Source organism: Culex pipiens, chromosome 2 (genome assembly GCF_016801865.2).
Source record: "Culex pipiens pallens isolate TS chromosome 2, TS_CPP_V2, whole genome shotgun sequence".
Classification (NCBI taxonomy): Eukaryota; Metazoa; Arthropoda; class Insecta; order Diptera; family Culicidae; genus Culex; species Culex pipiens.
The window spans coordinates 161,811,624-161,829,791 of record NC_068938.1 but is presented as its reverse complement, the minus strand read 5'-3'; the positions used below and the strand labels follow the sequence as shown (position 1 = coordinate 161,829,791).

Below are 18,168 nucleotides of genomic sequence, written 5' to 3'. Positions count from 1 at the left end.
TAGCAGAAAACAAAGACCCGTACACCTGTCATCGTGAAGAACACCCGAGGGGCCACGATGATAACCCGGGCTGAAGCCATTTATTCTAAACCATTCGCACCAGTCCGACTCCTCAATGTGTTTGTGTGTGTGTAACGAAGTGCAAGTTCCCCTCCCCACTTGAGACATGGCACAATTTCAGCGTGCCAAGTGGCCAAGTCCCCCGAACTCCCGGCTGTGAATAGAGTATCTTGAAGTAGTAAATCAAGACAAGTGCAACCACCCAGGCACGTACGGTCGGCTTTTGTGTTGTGGCGTGTGGCGTTACACTAACTTAGATTCTCTGACCTACTTCCGCGGGCGCGCGCGCGCGACTCTCTTTAGCAATATCTCTCGGAGCTGCCGTGTCAGTCTCCGACTGACTTCCTTCACATATGTGAAAAATAAGGTGGTCCTCCAATGCACAGTGGGAAAAAAGGGCCTAAAAAATTACCGCAACATGATTTCGCGCAAACCATCGATTGCTATACAACAAAAGATTCGTTTTTGCACCAGGAACAATAATCCGATGAAAAATCGCACTGCACGGACCTGTGGCCGGAGTACAGGCCACCGGAAGATCCGGATTTTTGGAAAAAGTGTCAGATTTATCAAATTGTGAACTGATAAGCTTTCTTCTACCATGAATAGTCATGCAAAACAATTCTAGAATAATAGTAAATACCATAGGACCCATCGGAACCGGTTACACCGATCTCCGGTGGCCACATCCGGAACCGCATTAGGAAACAGCGTAAACTAGTCATGCGACGTATCAAACTTCTTGGTTTTGGATGGAGAGTATCCTTAAAATGTATTTTTGCCTCCGGTGACCGGTTCCCAGGTTCTCCGGTGGCCACATCCGAAGATCATATTTGGCAAATTCCTGAAACCACTCTTGCGACATGTCGAACTTCATGTTTTTAAAAGAGGATTGTAAAACTCATGTCCACATCCAAAATCAAGAAGTTTGATACGTCGCATGACTAGTTTACGCTGATTCCTAATGCGATTCTGGATGTGGCCACCGAAGATCGGTGGAACCGGTTCCGATGGCTCCTATGGTATTTACTATTATTCTAGAATTGTTTTGCATGACTATTCATGGTAGAAGAAAGCTTATCAGTTCATAATTGGATAAATCTGACACTTTTTCCAAAAATCCGGATCTTCCGGTGGTCTGTACTCCGACCACTGGTCCGTGCAGTGCGATTTTTCATAGGATTATTATTCCTGGTGCAAAAACGAAGCTTTTGGTGCATAGCAATCGATGGTTTGCGCGAAATCATGTTGCGGTAATTTTTTGGGCCCTTTTTTCCCACTGTGCAATGCTCGGCAGGGTTTTCAAAATAGTACAACCGATTTCGACTTTTCACTCCCATAATCATCATCTAGTATAAATGTAGAAGACGTATAGGAACTAAAAAAATAAGCCATCAAGAGCACGCGAGCACGCCAAATGCTATCATAAGTGCTTATCATCGTGCATGTACACTTTAAATAAATTGCATAACCACATGTATTGCAGAACCCGGAGGGGGGGCTTTCCTTTGAGTAAGGGGGAACTGCCGATAGGCCTGGTGGCAGTGGTAAAAAAAGCTTATGAATATAATTGCAAACTGCTACTGTGCTGAAAGCAGGGGGTTCTCAAACTGTCCAAAGATTCTTTCTGAACAGCAAAACGTTGATTCTGATCCACGACTACACAGCGAGAAAAGTAGTAATCCAGCTGCGTGTAAAAGGCCTGGGTGTAAAATAAATTTTGCATTATTTTATGAAATTCTATGTAATATTACACCCTGAAATTAGTAGCCCACCAGAATGAGAAACCTACTGCGCAAAGCAACCTTTTTCAGTAAAATCGCTGTTTCTCGCAAAAAGTTCATTTTAGTTAAAGGTTTACATGGATTATTATGTAAAATTGTCCGGGGAACACTCTGGTGATAAAATAAAACAAATAAATATAAGGAATTTGTCAAAACTGAATTCAATTCAATTCAATTCAATTCGGTTTTATTTGTGAATAATCAAGTTACAATGAGTTCATTTAGGTACATAACAGAGTTTTGGTGTTCCTTTCAGCTGTGTTTTACATCGTATTTCAATCGAAAAATTATTACTTATAACTATGGAATAGACAAGAGTAAGAAAAAGTTTTCAAAAAACTTACAGAAAACAAAACTGAATTTTAATACTTAAAACGTAAAAATATAATATTAGGGGACATTAAGGGGTTGAAATTTTATTTTTATCGAATTCCTTGGACAATTTCCGATAAAATGCAACCTGTAGAAAGTCTTTTGATCAAAAAGTTTCAAAGTTATGATTTAAAGAAAAAATTCTTTTAGAGAATCGTCAAAAAAGAGTGCGGTGCCAATAATAGAGCAATGGTCCAATCAGCACCAAACATGGGATTTCTGTTAACTATCGATAGATGAACGTTCCCTTTAAGTTTGGTACAAATCGGTGAAGGTCGAGTCCAAAAGTGTACCCAGTTGACCTGGAATGACCCATATGCCTTTATTCTTTCCACTCTTCGTCGGTCTAAGGCGCCAGTCCTTACTGATGGTGCTGGGTTTGAATCCCATCGGCTGCACCTTTTTTTCTTTTTTTTTTCAAAAATTGTACATGCATTGTGTAATGTTAAGTGTCTTTTTTGACGAAGGTGATGTGCATTAGGGTGTAATATCAAAATCGATTTTCCAGCGCAGCAATTTTTCAGTTGCTTTTGGAGTCCTTTGTAACTCTCCTAAGTTTGGGAACGATTGGTTTAGTCCTCACTTTGCGCAAAGTGATTCAATTTTCTATGTGAATTTGTATGGGAAAACCGTTTTTTTATTTTGATATTTATAAAATCCACGTTTCACGCTATATCAAAACCGGACTCATATTCGGATGCTATGGAAGTTGCTCTACAACTTTCCCGAAGAGAGTATGGTGCTAACTTGCCCCTAAAAAAAGATACAGCATCCTCAATACTGGTCTAAAACGTGATTTTAGAGTAAAAAAACACGTTTTAATTTGCAATCGAAATGCACTTGATAGATTTGAAAATTGAAGTATTCTAAGTCTCACCCAAACAACCCTCCATTTTCAATGCCGATGTCTCAGCAACGATTGGTCTGATTTTCAATGTTAGAAAGTGAAACATTTGTGTAATTTTTGCGATCTTTTCGAAAACGATATTTTTAAAATATTTTTACCGACTAATAAGTAAAGAAGCTGTCCACAAACACGTAGAAACTCTTGAAAATTCTGACCCACGACTAACATTTCGAATATGGTTCATTCTATATTTTTTTTGACGACTCAAATTAGATCAATAGTTTCTAAGATATTGTCGATTGACAAAAAATCACAAATTTGGTAACCCTTTAAAAACCTTTTTTGTAATTTTGTTTTGAAAATCAAAATACTTCCTGACGAAATGGTATATATTTTCAGGCTAATGAGGTGAAAAAGATTGTTAGGATCAGTAGCGTGCCCAGCTTCTCGAGGAAGGTGGGGCAATTATATGGACATTTTGAAAATTACGTCGTTTATAGACGCCCCCTGGCCAAATTTAGAACAAATTTCTGAGGATGGTTGGGCAGTTGCCCCATGTAGCCCCACCCTGTGCACGCTAGTGGTTAGGATCAGACAAAAATTAAAGGCTAGTTTAGAAAATTCCGATTTTTGTATCAATACCAAAAGTTTGATATCATTGAAATATTTGAAATTTTTCGATTTTTAAAAATATTGAATATGCGTGAATATTTTTAATGTTAAAAAGTGAAACATTTGTGTAATTTTGCGATCTTTTCGAAAACGATATTTTTTAAATATTTTTACCGACTAATCAAGGATCCTGATTGCTCAAAATCCACCACTCTCTTCGCGAGAACAAATAGCAGGCGACGCGATGTTGCCCTGATGAATTCCTACCGTGTGTCACTTTCACACCATTCGCTCCCGAACACTCTCTCTTCTACTCCTACTTCTACAGGCCGAACGCCTCCGATCACTCTGAACTGAAAACATTTTTTCTCTGATGCGTTGCGTTGGGTTGCCTAAAATCAATGTTATCAATTAAATTGTGCATTTAGACACCATTCAAAGAAACTTCCACCAAGAAAAAATCAATTTGATGGCAAAACTAGGGCGTGAAGACAAAAAGACTGCCGCGCTGGCATTTTGTGAGAATGGCTCTTTGCTGAGCATGTTAGTGTGTGAGTGTCGTCGAGCGACGGAGCAGGCAAATATTTTCACGATGTAGGTAGGGGAGAGTGGGGAGACTTGATCCCCTTTTTTTGTATCGCACATAACTCTGTAAATTTCTCACAAAACTATGGTCTTGTTGCATGAATTGAAAGCTTAAACATTCTACTATGTTTGGCTGATAAGGGTATTTCATCAGATAATCTCTTCGAATAATGCCAAGCGTCTTAAAAAAATATTTTAAGCCTGCATTTTCAAAATGTTGGGGGTAATTTGATCCCCCTTTCAACATTTTGAAGAAATCTTAAGCAAAATGTTTCTTATTCATTCAAACTTTTAATTTTCTATAAGATACAGCAATTTCACATTAAACCTGTACGTTTGTGTTCAAAATATAACAAGTTTAGCATGTAAAATATTTAAAAACTAAAAATTTTCTTTTTTAGACCAAAATTGAGCATGTTTACAAAAGCTGGTAATTTTTGTTTACAAAACTTTTGAAAAATGGTTCAAACTGCAGTTAGTTATGTACAACTATACTGAAGGAAACTATGTACGAAAACCAAGCCAAATTATTTAATCTTGAGGCTGATTCCAGTGACTGTAAAAATGCAGGGATCAAGTCTCCCTAAACGCACTTTTTAAAACAATTGATTGTAAAAATAGTATGACGATAAATTTAACGTCAAATGGTAAGGGTTTTGGAGTTGATATGTTTATCAAACAATTCATGTATAAAACATTTTTTTTGAATAATTTTTGAGTGTTTTCTATACTTATCAAAACAAAGAAAAAAGATCTCTTGGAAGTTTTTTGCAGCACTTCTTCGAAAAATGTGTGTAACTCAATCTAAACATTTTTTATTTTTTTTCTTTGTTTTCTACAGTGAGTTTTAGTCAATTTCGCACAACTTTCTAGAACAAAGCTAATTGTTTTACCCACATGCTGACGAGATACAGGCTTGGGATCAAGTCTCCCCGGGGATCAAGTCTCCCCACTCTCCCCTATTTGTTCGCTTTGTGAACAGTTCGGGCCACTCGCTAGCTGCTTGCGAGTCTCATTCGCTCATGAATGCTAGCGGGTTAGAATAGGCGACGAATGGATAGGCGATGAGTGAGTGGTTTCTGTTCATTGAACCGAAAATCAGGACCCTTGCGACTATTAAGTGGAGCCTAACATTTCAAAAGGGCACATAACTGTTGTAAACAATAGTGTATCTCTTTCACTCGAATGACAGATTACATAAGGTGTGAAAGGAACACACTCTTGTCTAAAAAAGTTATGTGCCCTTATGAAATGGCAAGCACGAAGTATAGAAGCTGTCCACAAACACGTAGAAACTCTTGAAAATTCTGAATCACGACTAACATTTCGAATATGGTTTATTCTATTTTTTTTACGACTCAAATTAGATCAATAGTTTTTAAGATATTGTCGATTGACAAAAAATCACAAATTTGGTAACACTTTTAAAAACCTTTTTTGTAATTTCGGAAACTCAAATGTTTTTGGTGAACAACTTCGTTTTGAAAAGTGTTTGTGGAACCTCTGCCAGCACCACGGCTATGAATTGTGTGCAGACGCGGGCCACACTTGAAATGAGATTAAATTTTACGGTCGATGATGCACAAATGCAGCCGCTCCACACACTGTCCTAGAACCGTGTTTCCCCATTGTGCTTTTTTTTTACTAAAAGCGGGGCTCAAAAGTGGATTTCCATTTGCGTTCATTCTAGATGAAATGGAAAATGCGGTGAAAGGCTTTAGTTTTTCAATACTTGGTATACCTCAATTTTACCTATTTCTACTGGAAATGGCAAATAATCATTAGTTAACATGCATTTCAATTGATATAAAACAAAGTTCATCAACCTCGGTCGCGTGCAATTTTTGGTCGTTATTTTTATGTTTGTGATCACCATTAAACTTCCCTCGCGCCGGTAGACACCAACTAATTCAATGTCGTTTCCCAGACTTGAACTTAACGCACGCATTTATGACCGCAAAATCGAACCCTCCTCGACGACGACGACGCAATGTCCCAAACAATGCAGGCCGGCCATAAATTAGCACCGCAGTTTACGTCTGTGGAATTAGTCATCACCTTGCTGCGTTCGTCGAATGTTTACTTTCGATAACTCACTTTACCGCCGCTCCTCTCTCTGGTTCTTCGTTTTTGGCATTTATGTTCCTCCTAACAAAAGTTTTGGGGGGTTTTATTTCCTTCACACCATAATGTTCGTAAATCGAACCGACAGAATAATGTCTCACTTTCCGTTTACTGCTGATGTTGGTGGAGTGTTGTTAGGGTTTTTTTTTTTTTCAGAACCCTTGAGCCCTCCAAAGGCGGTTGAGACTTGAGGATCCGTATAGGGGAGAGTGTTTGGAGTGTGACTTGTTGAAATTTGTAATAAGTAGTACCTTAAATGCCGCAGCAGAGTAGGGATTGGAGTTCTATGAGTCTTTAAAAAGATTACAACTTCACATTCCTGGTAATAAACTCAAAGTATCAAATGGTCGTATCACTTGCTTAGAGCGGATCCTGTAAGTTTTACGACAACCAAAAGCTAACCCAACCTCCCCTAAACCGATTTTCCACTTGGATTGCCCCTTATGTGTGAAGTCCGGTGACCGTGTTTCCCTCAACCGCAGCGCGGCTTCGAATAACTGCATATAAAACGTGAGACATACTGTAGAGTTGCGTCTCCCGCCAGTTCCTCGCTCCTCTCTAGGCCAAGTTTGTTATTGTCGTGAGGGTCAAGGCAGCCGTAAAAAGCTTTTTTTTTTTTCAGAATCCCCACCTCACTTTCATTACCATCATCATCAGTCACTGGATATCCGCGGCCCGTCCGTCCGTCCATTCATTGCATTGTCGGTCAGCGATGTGCTGTTTACTTGTTCACAATTGTACGGTGAAGAAGCACACTCATTTTCCACGCGTTTGCGCGTGGACTCCACGCGGGGTACTTTTCTTTCGCGCCAGTCATCGTCGGTAATATACGCGAACTTCACCGCCGGACGACCTTAGAGTGTAAGTGCGCTGTCGAACTCTGCGTAGATGCGTTGTTGTGTAACTATCGACCACTTTAGATCGGGGCAGGTTTCGAACTCTTGTAAAGGCGGGTACTTGAGCGACCGTTAAAAGGATATCGAGGTTGGTCAAGTGAGTCATTGCGACGGCGACGCAGGTGAGGAGGAAGGTAATGCTGATTTAGGTGACAGATGCCCGCGAGAGGACGGTTGAGATCATTCTGGGTTCGTAGAGCTGATGACAGCTTGTCTGTTGTAAAATCTAGCTGTTTCTAGTCATGGTTTGAAATATAGGTATTCCTCAATTCTCAACTTTGCAAATATCTTAAAAGTTTCGTGCCACGTCGAGTTACTCTACGTTCATATCGTAAAGTTTGCGATATAGAATAGTTCAGAGAACTACACCTCGCAAGTGCCGCTGGCCATATGAATAATTTGAAGAAATTCCACAACGCGTAGTAAACGAGTACACCGCCGATTGTACTACTTAGTATTGCCTTTTGTTTGCTCGCAATTTTCCTCTTAACTGTGCCGCGCGCGAGCTACACCGCGCAAACTTACGATATTTTCAAAAAGAAAGAAAAACCACATATTTGCGACATGACGACGCAGAACGACACGTACCAGAAAAGTTTTCGCGACAAGTCTTGAATACGCGAATTTTGCGGCGAAATAAAGCGAATTTCGCTGCTGCCAGCTTGTTTATTGCACTAGACGTGCTGGTTGCATCAGTCAGTTGCCTCTCGGTGAGTTCTGTGTGCAGTGTGTTCTTGTGGAATTGTGCCAAGTCCGGGTTTTGCAGGGATTCGTCATCCTCGAGAGTTAAATTTGTATGCATTCTGGGCGAGTTACAGCGCGGTGGAACTTTTCCGTTTATTTATTTTTTTATTTAGCTATTTTTTTACATATAAACAAATGGTGCCAGCTTGTACACCCAAGAGGAAAAATCTCTCAGCTAGAGAGTAAAAGTGCACATTAAAATGACTGAGAGTCAACGTGTGATGATCGAGAGTATTTACTCTCCGCTCACCAGGGACAGGGAAAGGGAATTGGAAGCCGGCAAGTGTTGATGTTCCACTTTTTAAGGGATAAGGGAAAATCTCCACATAATACAAGAAGGTATTGTTTTCTCGTGATTATCATCATCCTCTCGGACAAATTAAAGACCGTTTTACCCTCGACCTTTCATATTCTGTGGTTGTAAGTCAACTTATAACTTGATGTCATAGCCAGTTCCACAAACTGTAAAGCTATACCGTAAACTGGGATGACTTTGATAGCCCGGGGTGACTTTGATAGGTTTTTCAAATGCCCGTCAAATTAATATCAAAACATTTTTGAGAATTTTGAGTATGTAAGCATTAAGGGATAGCTTATTATCGAACATTTATGCAAAAATGTGACTGTTACATTGAATGTATCAAAATCAGTGGCCAAGTCAAATTTCTATCAATGTCACCCCGGACTATCAAAGTCACCCCAGTTTACGGTACCTCAAAGTTCAGGATATCCTACACAAGTAACAGGACAGCTGCAGCTGTTCCTGCGTGAACCCCGAAAACTTAAAGGATACCATCAGTGTATTATTTATTCACTTGCAACCGCAACCGGGCCATAAAAACTTACCCCCAGCAACGACAACAACGCCTCACACTTGCACGCAAGTTTGGACTCTACAAAAGAAAGCACTCTAACGACCAGCTCTCGCTGGAAGCGGCACCAACTGTCCTGTACTGCAGTCAGTCCCGGCCAGGACATCACGTCCTTTTTCCATGATGACACTCGCAAAAGGGCCGGGAAAAATGTAGATCCCTTCCCCGCCTGTGCCACGTGTTTGCTTTGCGATTTAGAGCATGTTGTGCATATAGTTTGCTACACCCGGCACTCGTCCACACACAACAATGTCCTTGATCCCTTATCGGAGTTGCTGTTGCTGCAGTCTATCCACTAAAGCAGAGTGTTTCAACTGGGAAGGGGAAAAGCACCTATTTTTGTATATGGGTAATTCTCTACCAACTCACACGAAATCGGGAAAAGTTGCCCCGACCCCTCTTCGATTTGCGTGAAACTTTGTCCTAAGGGGTAACTTTTGTCCCTGATCACGAATACGAGGTCCGTTTTTTTAATTTCTCGTGACGGAGGGGCGGTACGACCCCTTCCATTTTTGAACATGCGAAAAAAGAGGTGTTCTTCAATAATTTACAGCCTGAAACGGTGATGAGATAGAAATTTGGTGTCAAAGGGACTTTTATGTAAAATTAGACGCCCGATTTGATGGCGTACTCAGAATTCCGAAAAAACGTATTTTTCATCGAAAAAAAACACTAAAAAAGTTTTAAAAATTCTCCCATTTTCCGTTACTTGACTGTAAAAATTTTTGGAACATGTCATTTTATGGGAAATTTAATGTACTTTTCGAATCTACATTGACCCAGAAGGGTCATTTTTTCATTTAGAACAAAATTTTTAATTTTTAAAAATTTCGTGTTTTTTTCTAACTTTGCAGCGTTATTTTTTAGAGTGTAACAATGTTCTACAAAGTTGTAGAGCAGACAATTACAAAAATTTTGATATATAGACATAAGGGGTTTGCTTATAAACATCACGAGTTATCGCGATTTTACGAAAAAAAGTTTTGAAAAAGTTACTTTTTGCGTTTCTCTTTGTTTCGTCGTCCGTGTCTGTAGCGAGTGACCATGAACGGCCATGATCAATGACGACCAACTTTTTCAAAACTTTTTTTCGTAAAATCGCGATAACTCGTGATGTTTATAAGCAAACCCCTTATGACTATATATCAAAATTTTTGTAATTGTCTGCTCTACAACTTTGTAGAACATTGTTACACTCTAAAACACTCTAAAAAATAACCCTGCAAAGTTAGAAAAAACACTAAATTTAAAAAAATGAAAAATTTTGTTCTAAATGAAAAAATGACCCTTCTGGGTCAATGTAGATTCGAGAAGTACATTTAATTTCCCATAAAATGACATGTTCCAATTTTTTTTACGGTCGAGTAACGGAAAATGGGAGAATTTTTAAAACTTTTTTAGTGCTTTTTTCGATGAAAAATACGTTTTTTCGGAATTCTGAGTACGCCATCAAATCAAGTGTCTAATTTTACATAAAAGTCCCTTTGACACCAAATTTCTATCTCATCACCGTTTCAGGCTGCAAATTATTGAAAAACACCTCTTTTTTCGCATGTTCAAAAATGGAAGGGGTCGTACCGCACCTCCGTCACGAGATATCAAAAAAACGGACCTCGGATTCGTGATCAGGGACAAAAGTTACCACTTAGGACAAAGTTTCACGCAAATCGAAGAGGAGTCGGGGCAACTGCTGAGTGAGTTGGCGGAGAATTACCCATATCACAATACGAAACTGATTAAAAATTCGTTCTTTTCCCCTATACAGTTAAGTTTGTCGCTCAAAAGCGCATAGCGCACTTGAAACAGTTACGAACAGAATTCAGTTACAACTATTCTTCTGATATAACTGCCCTGTGCCATAATAGTAGAGCATGAGTAAAGTTGCGCTTGCTTATCGGTAACCTTGGCTGGAAAATAAAAACACCCTATTCAAAACAAATAAACCTAACCTACAACTGATTCGACACGGATAATTTCACTTCCATTGTATATTTACAAAATCCTCAATTTCTCGATATAATTTTAATTAGAAATTCATTCCCGACAAAGCGTCCCATTGCGTTGCTATTTTTAAAACGTCCAACTGATGCACAACTTAATGCCAACAATAATACCGGGGTTCGTTTAATCCTGGATATAACTGCCTTTCAGCGTAATTGAATTCAGCGGAAAATGCCGGTTCGCTATATTGCGTTCGCTGAAACGTGATATGAGTGTGGGGGCGATAAAGTTCTCGCTGTACCTACATAGTATGATTTAATATTTGTTCTATTTACGTAAAAAGGCTTTATTCCAGGAATTAATCAAATTGTAATGCGACATTGATTTCATTTTTTTAATGGGACACCGATGGTAATGCAATTCTGTGGATAGTTCGCAATACGTCGTAACAGCCATTATAACCTCCGACACTTATTTGATTTTTTCTCTAAAACAAATCGAATTGTTATAGTTTTTAGTAAAGAGCATTTAAAGGACGTTCAGATGAACAATTTAAAGCATTTTAAAGTAGATAATTCATAAATTGAATCAAAAATTATTGAAAAGCTGGTTAGTTTATAAATTGCGCATAGGACATTTTAAAAACTAACTCGAGATTTGGATATTGAACAAAACTATACTAAGTTGCTACATTTGGTTGCAAATAGTGCGTCCATCCCGGGAATTCTCGGGACAAAAATCCCGGGATTTTTCCAAAATCGGGAATTCCAGAAATTGAAAACAAATCAAATTTTCGTTTGGAAATTCAGATTTGGTTGTGGAAATAGATGAATAGTTGAAAACTTAGTACTCGATAAGAATTTTAAAGCATTCATATTTGTATTCGGCATGTATCAGCATTAATTTGGCTTGTTAGGGAAAATTGCTAAAAATTTAGTTTACAGATCCGCATAATGCCTTGCGCTTTCAATATTTTCTATTAAATTTTATTTATTTAAAAAAGTAAGGAATTTAGACTGCTGTTTTAGCCATTTTTTACATAATGTTCTGATTGTTTTGATTGATTTTAGTTACAACAGGAATATTACAAAACAATTAGTACACCGATTTCCAAATTTATTGCTCTAAAATCTCCTGTATCTATTCAGACTGCAGTCCCGATTATCTCCAGTTGGCGGTAGTGACTCAGTGATAATTTTTAAAATATGTTTTAATATAAAACATAAAATTCTAAACTTATCTAAAGTGTTGTTGTTTTAGACAGTTTCAATGAAATTGTTTAAGCTTTTGTAGTCATGTTATATAAATAAATAAAAAAGAAATATATATAAAATTGCGGTTCATTCAAATTCCAAAGCACATCAAAGAGCGATTTTTAATGTATTTTAAGCTATCTTAAAAACTGCTGTCCTTGTTAAGATTGAAGTGTAAATTATCACCAATTAACAGTATTGAGCTAATTCTGTAATTTTAGGCTTGAAAAACATAACAAATATAATGAAAACATAGATTTTATTACTGCTTCAAAAATTTCCCGGGAGCCCGGGAATTCCCGGGATTCCAAAAATATTTTTCCCGTTTCCCGGGAACTTCAAAACACGGGAAAATTGGACGCCCTAGTTGCAAATCGACGCTGTCGTGCTAACTTGTCGTACGTCGCTTTTTGACGTTCCGAGAAAAACACGTCATAATGTTTGACCTGGAATAAACAAAAACGAGAGCACGAAATGTAAAAAATAACAAACAAGTTTTGATTGGCTGACCATTCTATGCATTGTCCTGAAGTTTGGTTGAAGTTGGTTGCCGGAGTCCCGAGTTATAATTACAAATGTTTACGGTAGTCGAGCTCGTACTTGTGTCAAATGCGTTCTGACCTGAAATCCCTTTGGCCAGTTGTCGCATTTACATCAAATTTCAGGTTGTGTCAAGATAGCACGACAAGATTTAAACTTCTTTCATATGAAAAGTGACAAAAATGCACGGAGTTTTTTCGGTATTTATTGAATATCACAGGATTGAAATCGATTTTTCGGGATCTGTGAAGGTCAAAAGGTGAGGCATTGTGAGCTGCAGAAACTGGCGTTCTTAACTCAATTTGACCCAAAATCGACGTACGTCAAGTTAGCACGAGAGCGACGAAATCAAACTTTCTGTTTTTTTTGGATTATCAAATCTTCACAGAACACAAATTTCAAACTTTTGAACAAGCTTTAAAGGGCATAAACCTTTAAAACGCAAATGTTGCTTGATTGTATCATTCTTCATTACTTCTAAATCATGAAATACATCATCTTTTGATAGACAGCTGCCTACAAAGTTCACAACGTAACGTTCTCATCACATTCTCGTTTGCCATAAAAGTTCAAATATCGTTCAAAGCTGCGAATATCTTCATCTCATCTCGAACAACACAATAGAGCTATTTGTGGTTGGTGTGTTTGCCCTGGAAGTAACTCCTTCCGTCAAGACTTTTCCCAAATTAATTTGCCCACCCGAAATAAACTCGTCGAAAAAGTGGCTTATCAGTCGGTGGAAAAATTCTATTTTTGCACGAACTTAACTCACAAGATCGTGTGGCTCTTACGTCAAATTCTCATTAGATAAAACCAACCGACGAGCGTGTGGGCGTTCTTCCATGAATTTCCAATGAGTTGGCTTCCCTCAGTTTGAACTCCAGAATGAATGGAAACGGATGAAAACGCCTTTTCAAAAACGACACCGAGAGTGAGAGCGGGAAAACTAGTTTGGAGTGAAAACTTTTCACGCTACTCTGCACCCGCCATCGAACCTCCTTTGTGGCTTCTCTAAACTTTTTTGGACATTTTGGGCTTTAAATTTTGGGCAGAGTGAAGTTAGATTTAACTTTTGTCAGAGTTAGCAAATTTGTAATTTTCATATTTTCCCCCTTTTTTCTTCCAGGAAATAACTCCGGCTTGCAGAAGAGTCCGTGTCGTGTTTAGTGCGTCGTCATGAGAATGGCCCTGAAACCGGCCGGGGCCCGCTGGACACCATGAGGAGGTCACCACCACGGACCACGGTGGCTTCTAGCGGCAGGGCTCGACGACGACGACCATGGACAACGGGGTGGCCAAGTGCAAACGGGTTGTTTCCGTTCCAGTAGTGGCAAGAAAAGTGGAACCATCCGGCCGGAAGGTCAGCAGCATCTACGAAACGTGAGCTGCAGCTAGAAATCTAGAAGGAAGAAAAGCGAAAAGAGGGCTGGCGATGACGAAGAAATTAGAATAATATGAAAATAGTTGAATCGAAGCCAAAATCTAGTTTAGTGCTGCAGCAAGGAAGAAGGAAGGAAAGAAGAAAAAGGCATATCGACACGTGGTGGTGAGTGCCGGTGAGCAGCAGCAGCAGCTGTGAATGATAGTTGTTTATCGCGGAATAAATAGAACAACACCGCGTGAGAGTGCAGAGAGTGTCGGGCCGGGATTGTGTAAAGTGAAGTGAGGAAAGCGTTCCGAGGAAAATTTCTACGTTTAGCAGCACACCGGGCAGCGAAAATAAACATCAAAAATGACCGACCAAAAGGACGTCCTTGCCGGGCTGAACCTGTCCAGTCTGTCGGGTATGTATCAATCAATCACGGGCAGCGTTGTTTAGTTACTGCAGTAATGAGGTCGAGTTGGGTAATTAGTGCCAGCTGATGGGGTGTGTGTTGGTAGAATTTTCAATTAACACATCTATATTAGTATGTGCAGTTTAAACAAAATCCATCTTAAAGCCATTTTGCAGCTATAGAGTACATATGCTATAAGTATGCCACCAGCAAGTGTTTAACTCTGTGTAGCAGTTTGAAAAATTCTATGCAACCAGTCACTCGACATAATCTCAAAAAATTGCAACTAGTAGTAAGCTATTGCAAAGCCGGATTATCGTGGGGATCAGTGTTGGAAACTGAGCTGCGTTTTAAAGGTACACTGTGTGAAGGCATACCATTTTCACACGTTTCAATTGTTGCAATTAAAGGTGGATCCTTCTCACAAAAAAAAAATCATTAAAAATCCCGTTCTCAAGTAATTTAGTGCTGGGTAATAAAATTTAATCAATCTAACCCGTATTTTATTTGAAATTTACACACACAATAAAATAAAATAAAAAACCCGATTTAATCCCACCTGGGGTGAGAAAGAGCCTTTCTTACTAAAGAATATAACAATGGTAGAACTTCTTTCAATTAATAACATAGACTTTGTTTATTTATAACGTCAGCTCAAAAGAAAGTCTTATGATGAAAGCAATGTATTATGATGATATTATGAGTATTATGAATGATATGATTTCCAAAAGAAATAAAAAACGCAATTTTCACCAAAAGAATATTTTTAATCGTACAATATGTTTGTACGTTTCTAATCAAACAAGCGTTTATGACAAACGCGATCATAGCAAGCTTCCCAACAACGCACACCGCGGTTTTGGTTTTCTAGTTTCGGTACGAGCCCTTTTGTGTGACTGTGTTGGTGTTTTGGTTCATCGTACCAGAGCACCAAGACAAGCAAAACCGAGGTACAAGTGAACCGCGTGTGCCGCACGGTGCAGGGAAGCTAGCCATTCAGCTTCTACGAAAGTGACAGAGTCAGAGAAAGCTATTTTTAACAACCGCACCACTACACACTCAATCGCGAGAACCTTAGTAAGAAAGCCATTGGAGTCGCCAGCATTGAACACTTTGAAAACGATATAAACGATGAAAAGCTTAGAAAGCTCCTATTGGAATCCAATAAACCCTGTTAAATAAACTTACGAAATCACGAAAAAATGAAGTCTACATTTAGGCGATTTTAGGAGCGCACGGGAAACAAAATGATTGTAGCCGGATGAATGTCCTATGTCACAAAGGTTTTTGCATAAACATTGGACAGTTATGCAAAAACGGACAGGGCAAAAGAAACCGAAAAGCTACGATATCTTACATATTGAAGGAAACATCGGTAGACAAGCTTCTACAAAATGAGTATAAGTCGAGCCACAAAATATATGCGCCAGCATTCTCGCGCCAGTATTCGAAGCTCAACTTGACAACTTGTTGACTTGGCGACGAAGCGTCAAAAATCGATGCAGTGTGATTTTTTGACGATTTTTCCGATTAAAATTCATGCTGAATCGACATATTTACGAAGATGGAAATGACGTCCTGCCTTAAAGTAAAACCTATACCTTTCTTTAGTAAGAAAGGCAAAAAGTAAATCGTTCTAAAAATTTATCGGGATTGCCGATCGATGTCGAATTTGTTTCAGATGCTCACTCATGGTCTGTACTATGAATGTAGCAAGAAATTTCGAATAAAATCAGAAATGAAAAATGTTGGCGAAGGTCACCAGGTGGGCTTTTACCTTTTTTTAGGGATTTTTTTTCTTATGGTAGGTCAATCAAACGGCTCTAACTCCAGAAGCATATTATGAATCTGGATGAAAATTTGGGAGGTTGTAGGGCTCGAAAAATGCAATTTTTGAGATAAATAAAAGATATGAAAATGAAAAAAAATTACCATATTTTCATTTGAAAACTGTGTATTTTTGAAAAGTCTGGCCGCATCCGAAAACAGATGGATATTTCGAAATTTGCGCGGAAACTCGCCCAGGTTCAGCACACTAGTTTTCATCTGCATTTAGAAGAATCGAAATCGGATATATGGGAGCTGTGAACGGCGCGACACAAAATTTTGCAAAATTTTACCACATACGAACATCACTCGACCTCCACGGAATTTATTTTCTCAAAATTCGAAGGTTGGAGATAGACGAGTTCTGTCAAGGTGAATCGATAGAGCATCAAAAATCGATGCAGTGTGATTTTTTGACGATTTTTCCGATTAAAATTCATGCTGAATCGACATATTTACGAAGATGAAAATGACGTCCTGCCTTAAAGTAAAACCTATACCTTTCTTTAGTAAGAAAGGCAAAAAGTATAGAAATTGAAATTAAGAGCCATGATATAAACATTTGAATTAAAAAAGTGTTTTAATAGTAGTTTTTGCAATTCCGTCGTGAAACTACTTACTTTTCCTGTCATTCTTGAACGACAAAACAGCCTACTTTTCTGAACCAAAAATAAAAGAATCGAATAGCAACACTTTTCAAAATAAATGCTGAAAAGTTCTACTTTTCAGCACTGAAATGGGTGCTGAAAAGTTGAACTTTTCAGCACTTGTTTCGAAAAGTAACACTTTTCAACATTTTTTTAATTTAAACGATTTATTGACAAAATACAAGAAAATTTGACTTAAAATTTCACTCAATGGGTGTTTTTCGGAATTGCAAAAAATGTTGTATGGAACTCGTTGCAAAACTTGATTTTTTCAGCACTCGACGTATTTATCCAACTCGGTGAACCTCGTTGGTAAATGTACGACTCGTGCTGAAAAAATCCTCTTTTTGCAACTTGTTGCATAAACTACTATTATGCAACAAGTTGCAAAAAGAGGATTTTTTCAGCACGAGTCGTACATTTATCCAACGAGGTTCACCGAGTTGGATAAATACGAAGAGTGCTGAAAAAATCAAGTTTTGCAACGAGTTCCATACAACATTTTTTGCAATTCCGAAAAACACCCATTGAGTAAAATTTTAAGTCAAATTTTCATGTATTTTGTCAATAAATCGTTTAAATAAAAAAAAAATGAAAAGTGTTACTTTTCGAAACAAGTGCTGAAAAGTTCAACTTTTCAGCACCCATTTCAGTGCTGAAAAGTAGAACTTTTCAGCATTTATTTTGAAAAGTGTTGCTATTCGATTCTGTTATTTTTGGTACAGAAAAGTAGGCTATTTCGTCGTTCAAGAATGACAGGAAAAGTACGTAGTTTCACGACGGAATTGCAAAAAATGATTTATAACACCTTACCAGTTCAATATCCCGGATATTCCCAAAATTTAAAAGAGAGCATACATTTTCTTAACTTTTTTACTCCAAATTTTTGAAAATGAATTTAAAAAATATATAAATTGTAATATCATAATTTGATTTGATTCAATTCAATTTACTGATCTTATTGAACAAATCAGATCTTCTTAAAATCTAATGCCAACGTTAATGTAAAATAATCTAAAAAAAATAAGTCTCAAAACTGTTTTGAATTCTTTAGAAATTAAGATTATTTAAAATAAACCATGATATCTTAACACTGCCTTGATCATATTGGCTCAACATTTTTGTGGAGACTTGTTAAACCCGTTCCGTGTGCATAAAATATTTTTTTATTTAAAAAATCGTCAGTTTTAATTTTTTGTATTTTTTGAAAAACAGTGTTCACCCCAAATTTCGGCCAATTCGGTCCATCCAATCTCGATATCGATGATATCGTTGCACCCTAAAAGCAA

General features: G+C 38.1%; 1 protein-coding gene across 10 annotated transcripts in view; it reads left to right on the top strand.

Annotated features, from left to right (window-relative positions):
• The window catches only part of LOC128093130 (serine/threonine-protein kinase Genghis Khan), an 88,562-nt gene that overhangs the window by 46,743 nt on the left and 23,651 nt on the right, over positions 1–18,168 (top strand). For all 10 annotated transcript variants that reach the window (XM_052708919.1, XM_052708916.1, XM_052708920.1 and 7 more), the window contains one exon: positions 13,757–14,414. In XM_052708919.1, the coding sequence (XP_052564879.1) occupies positions 14,363–14,414 (52 nt within the window). In that variant the 5' untranslated portion in view covers positions 13,757–14,362. The remainder of the gene's footprint in view (positions 1–13,756; positions 14,415–18,168) is intronic.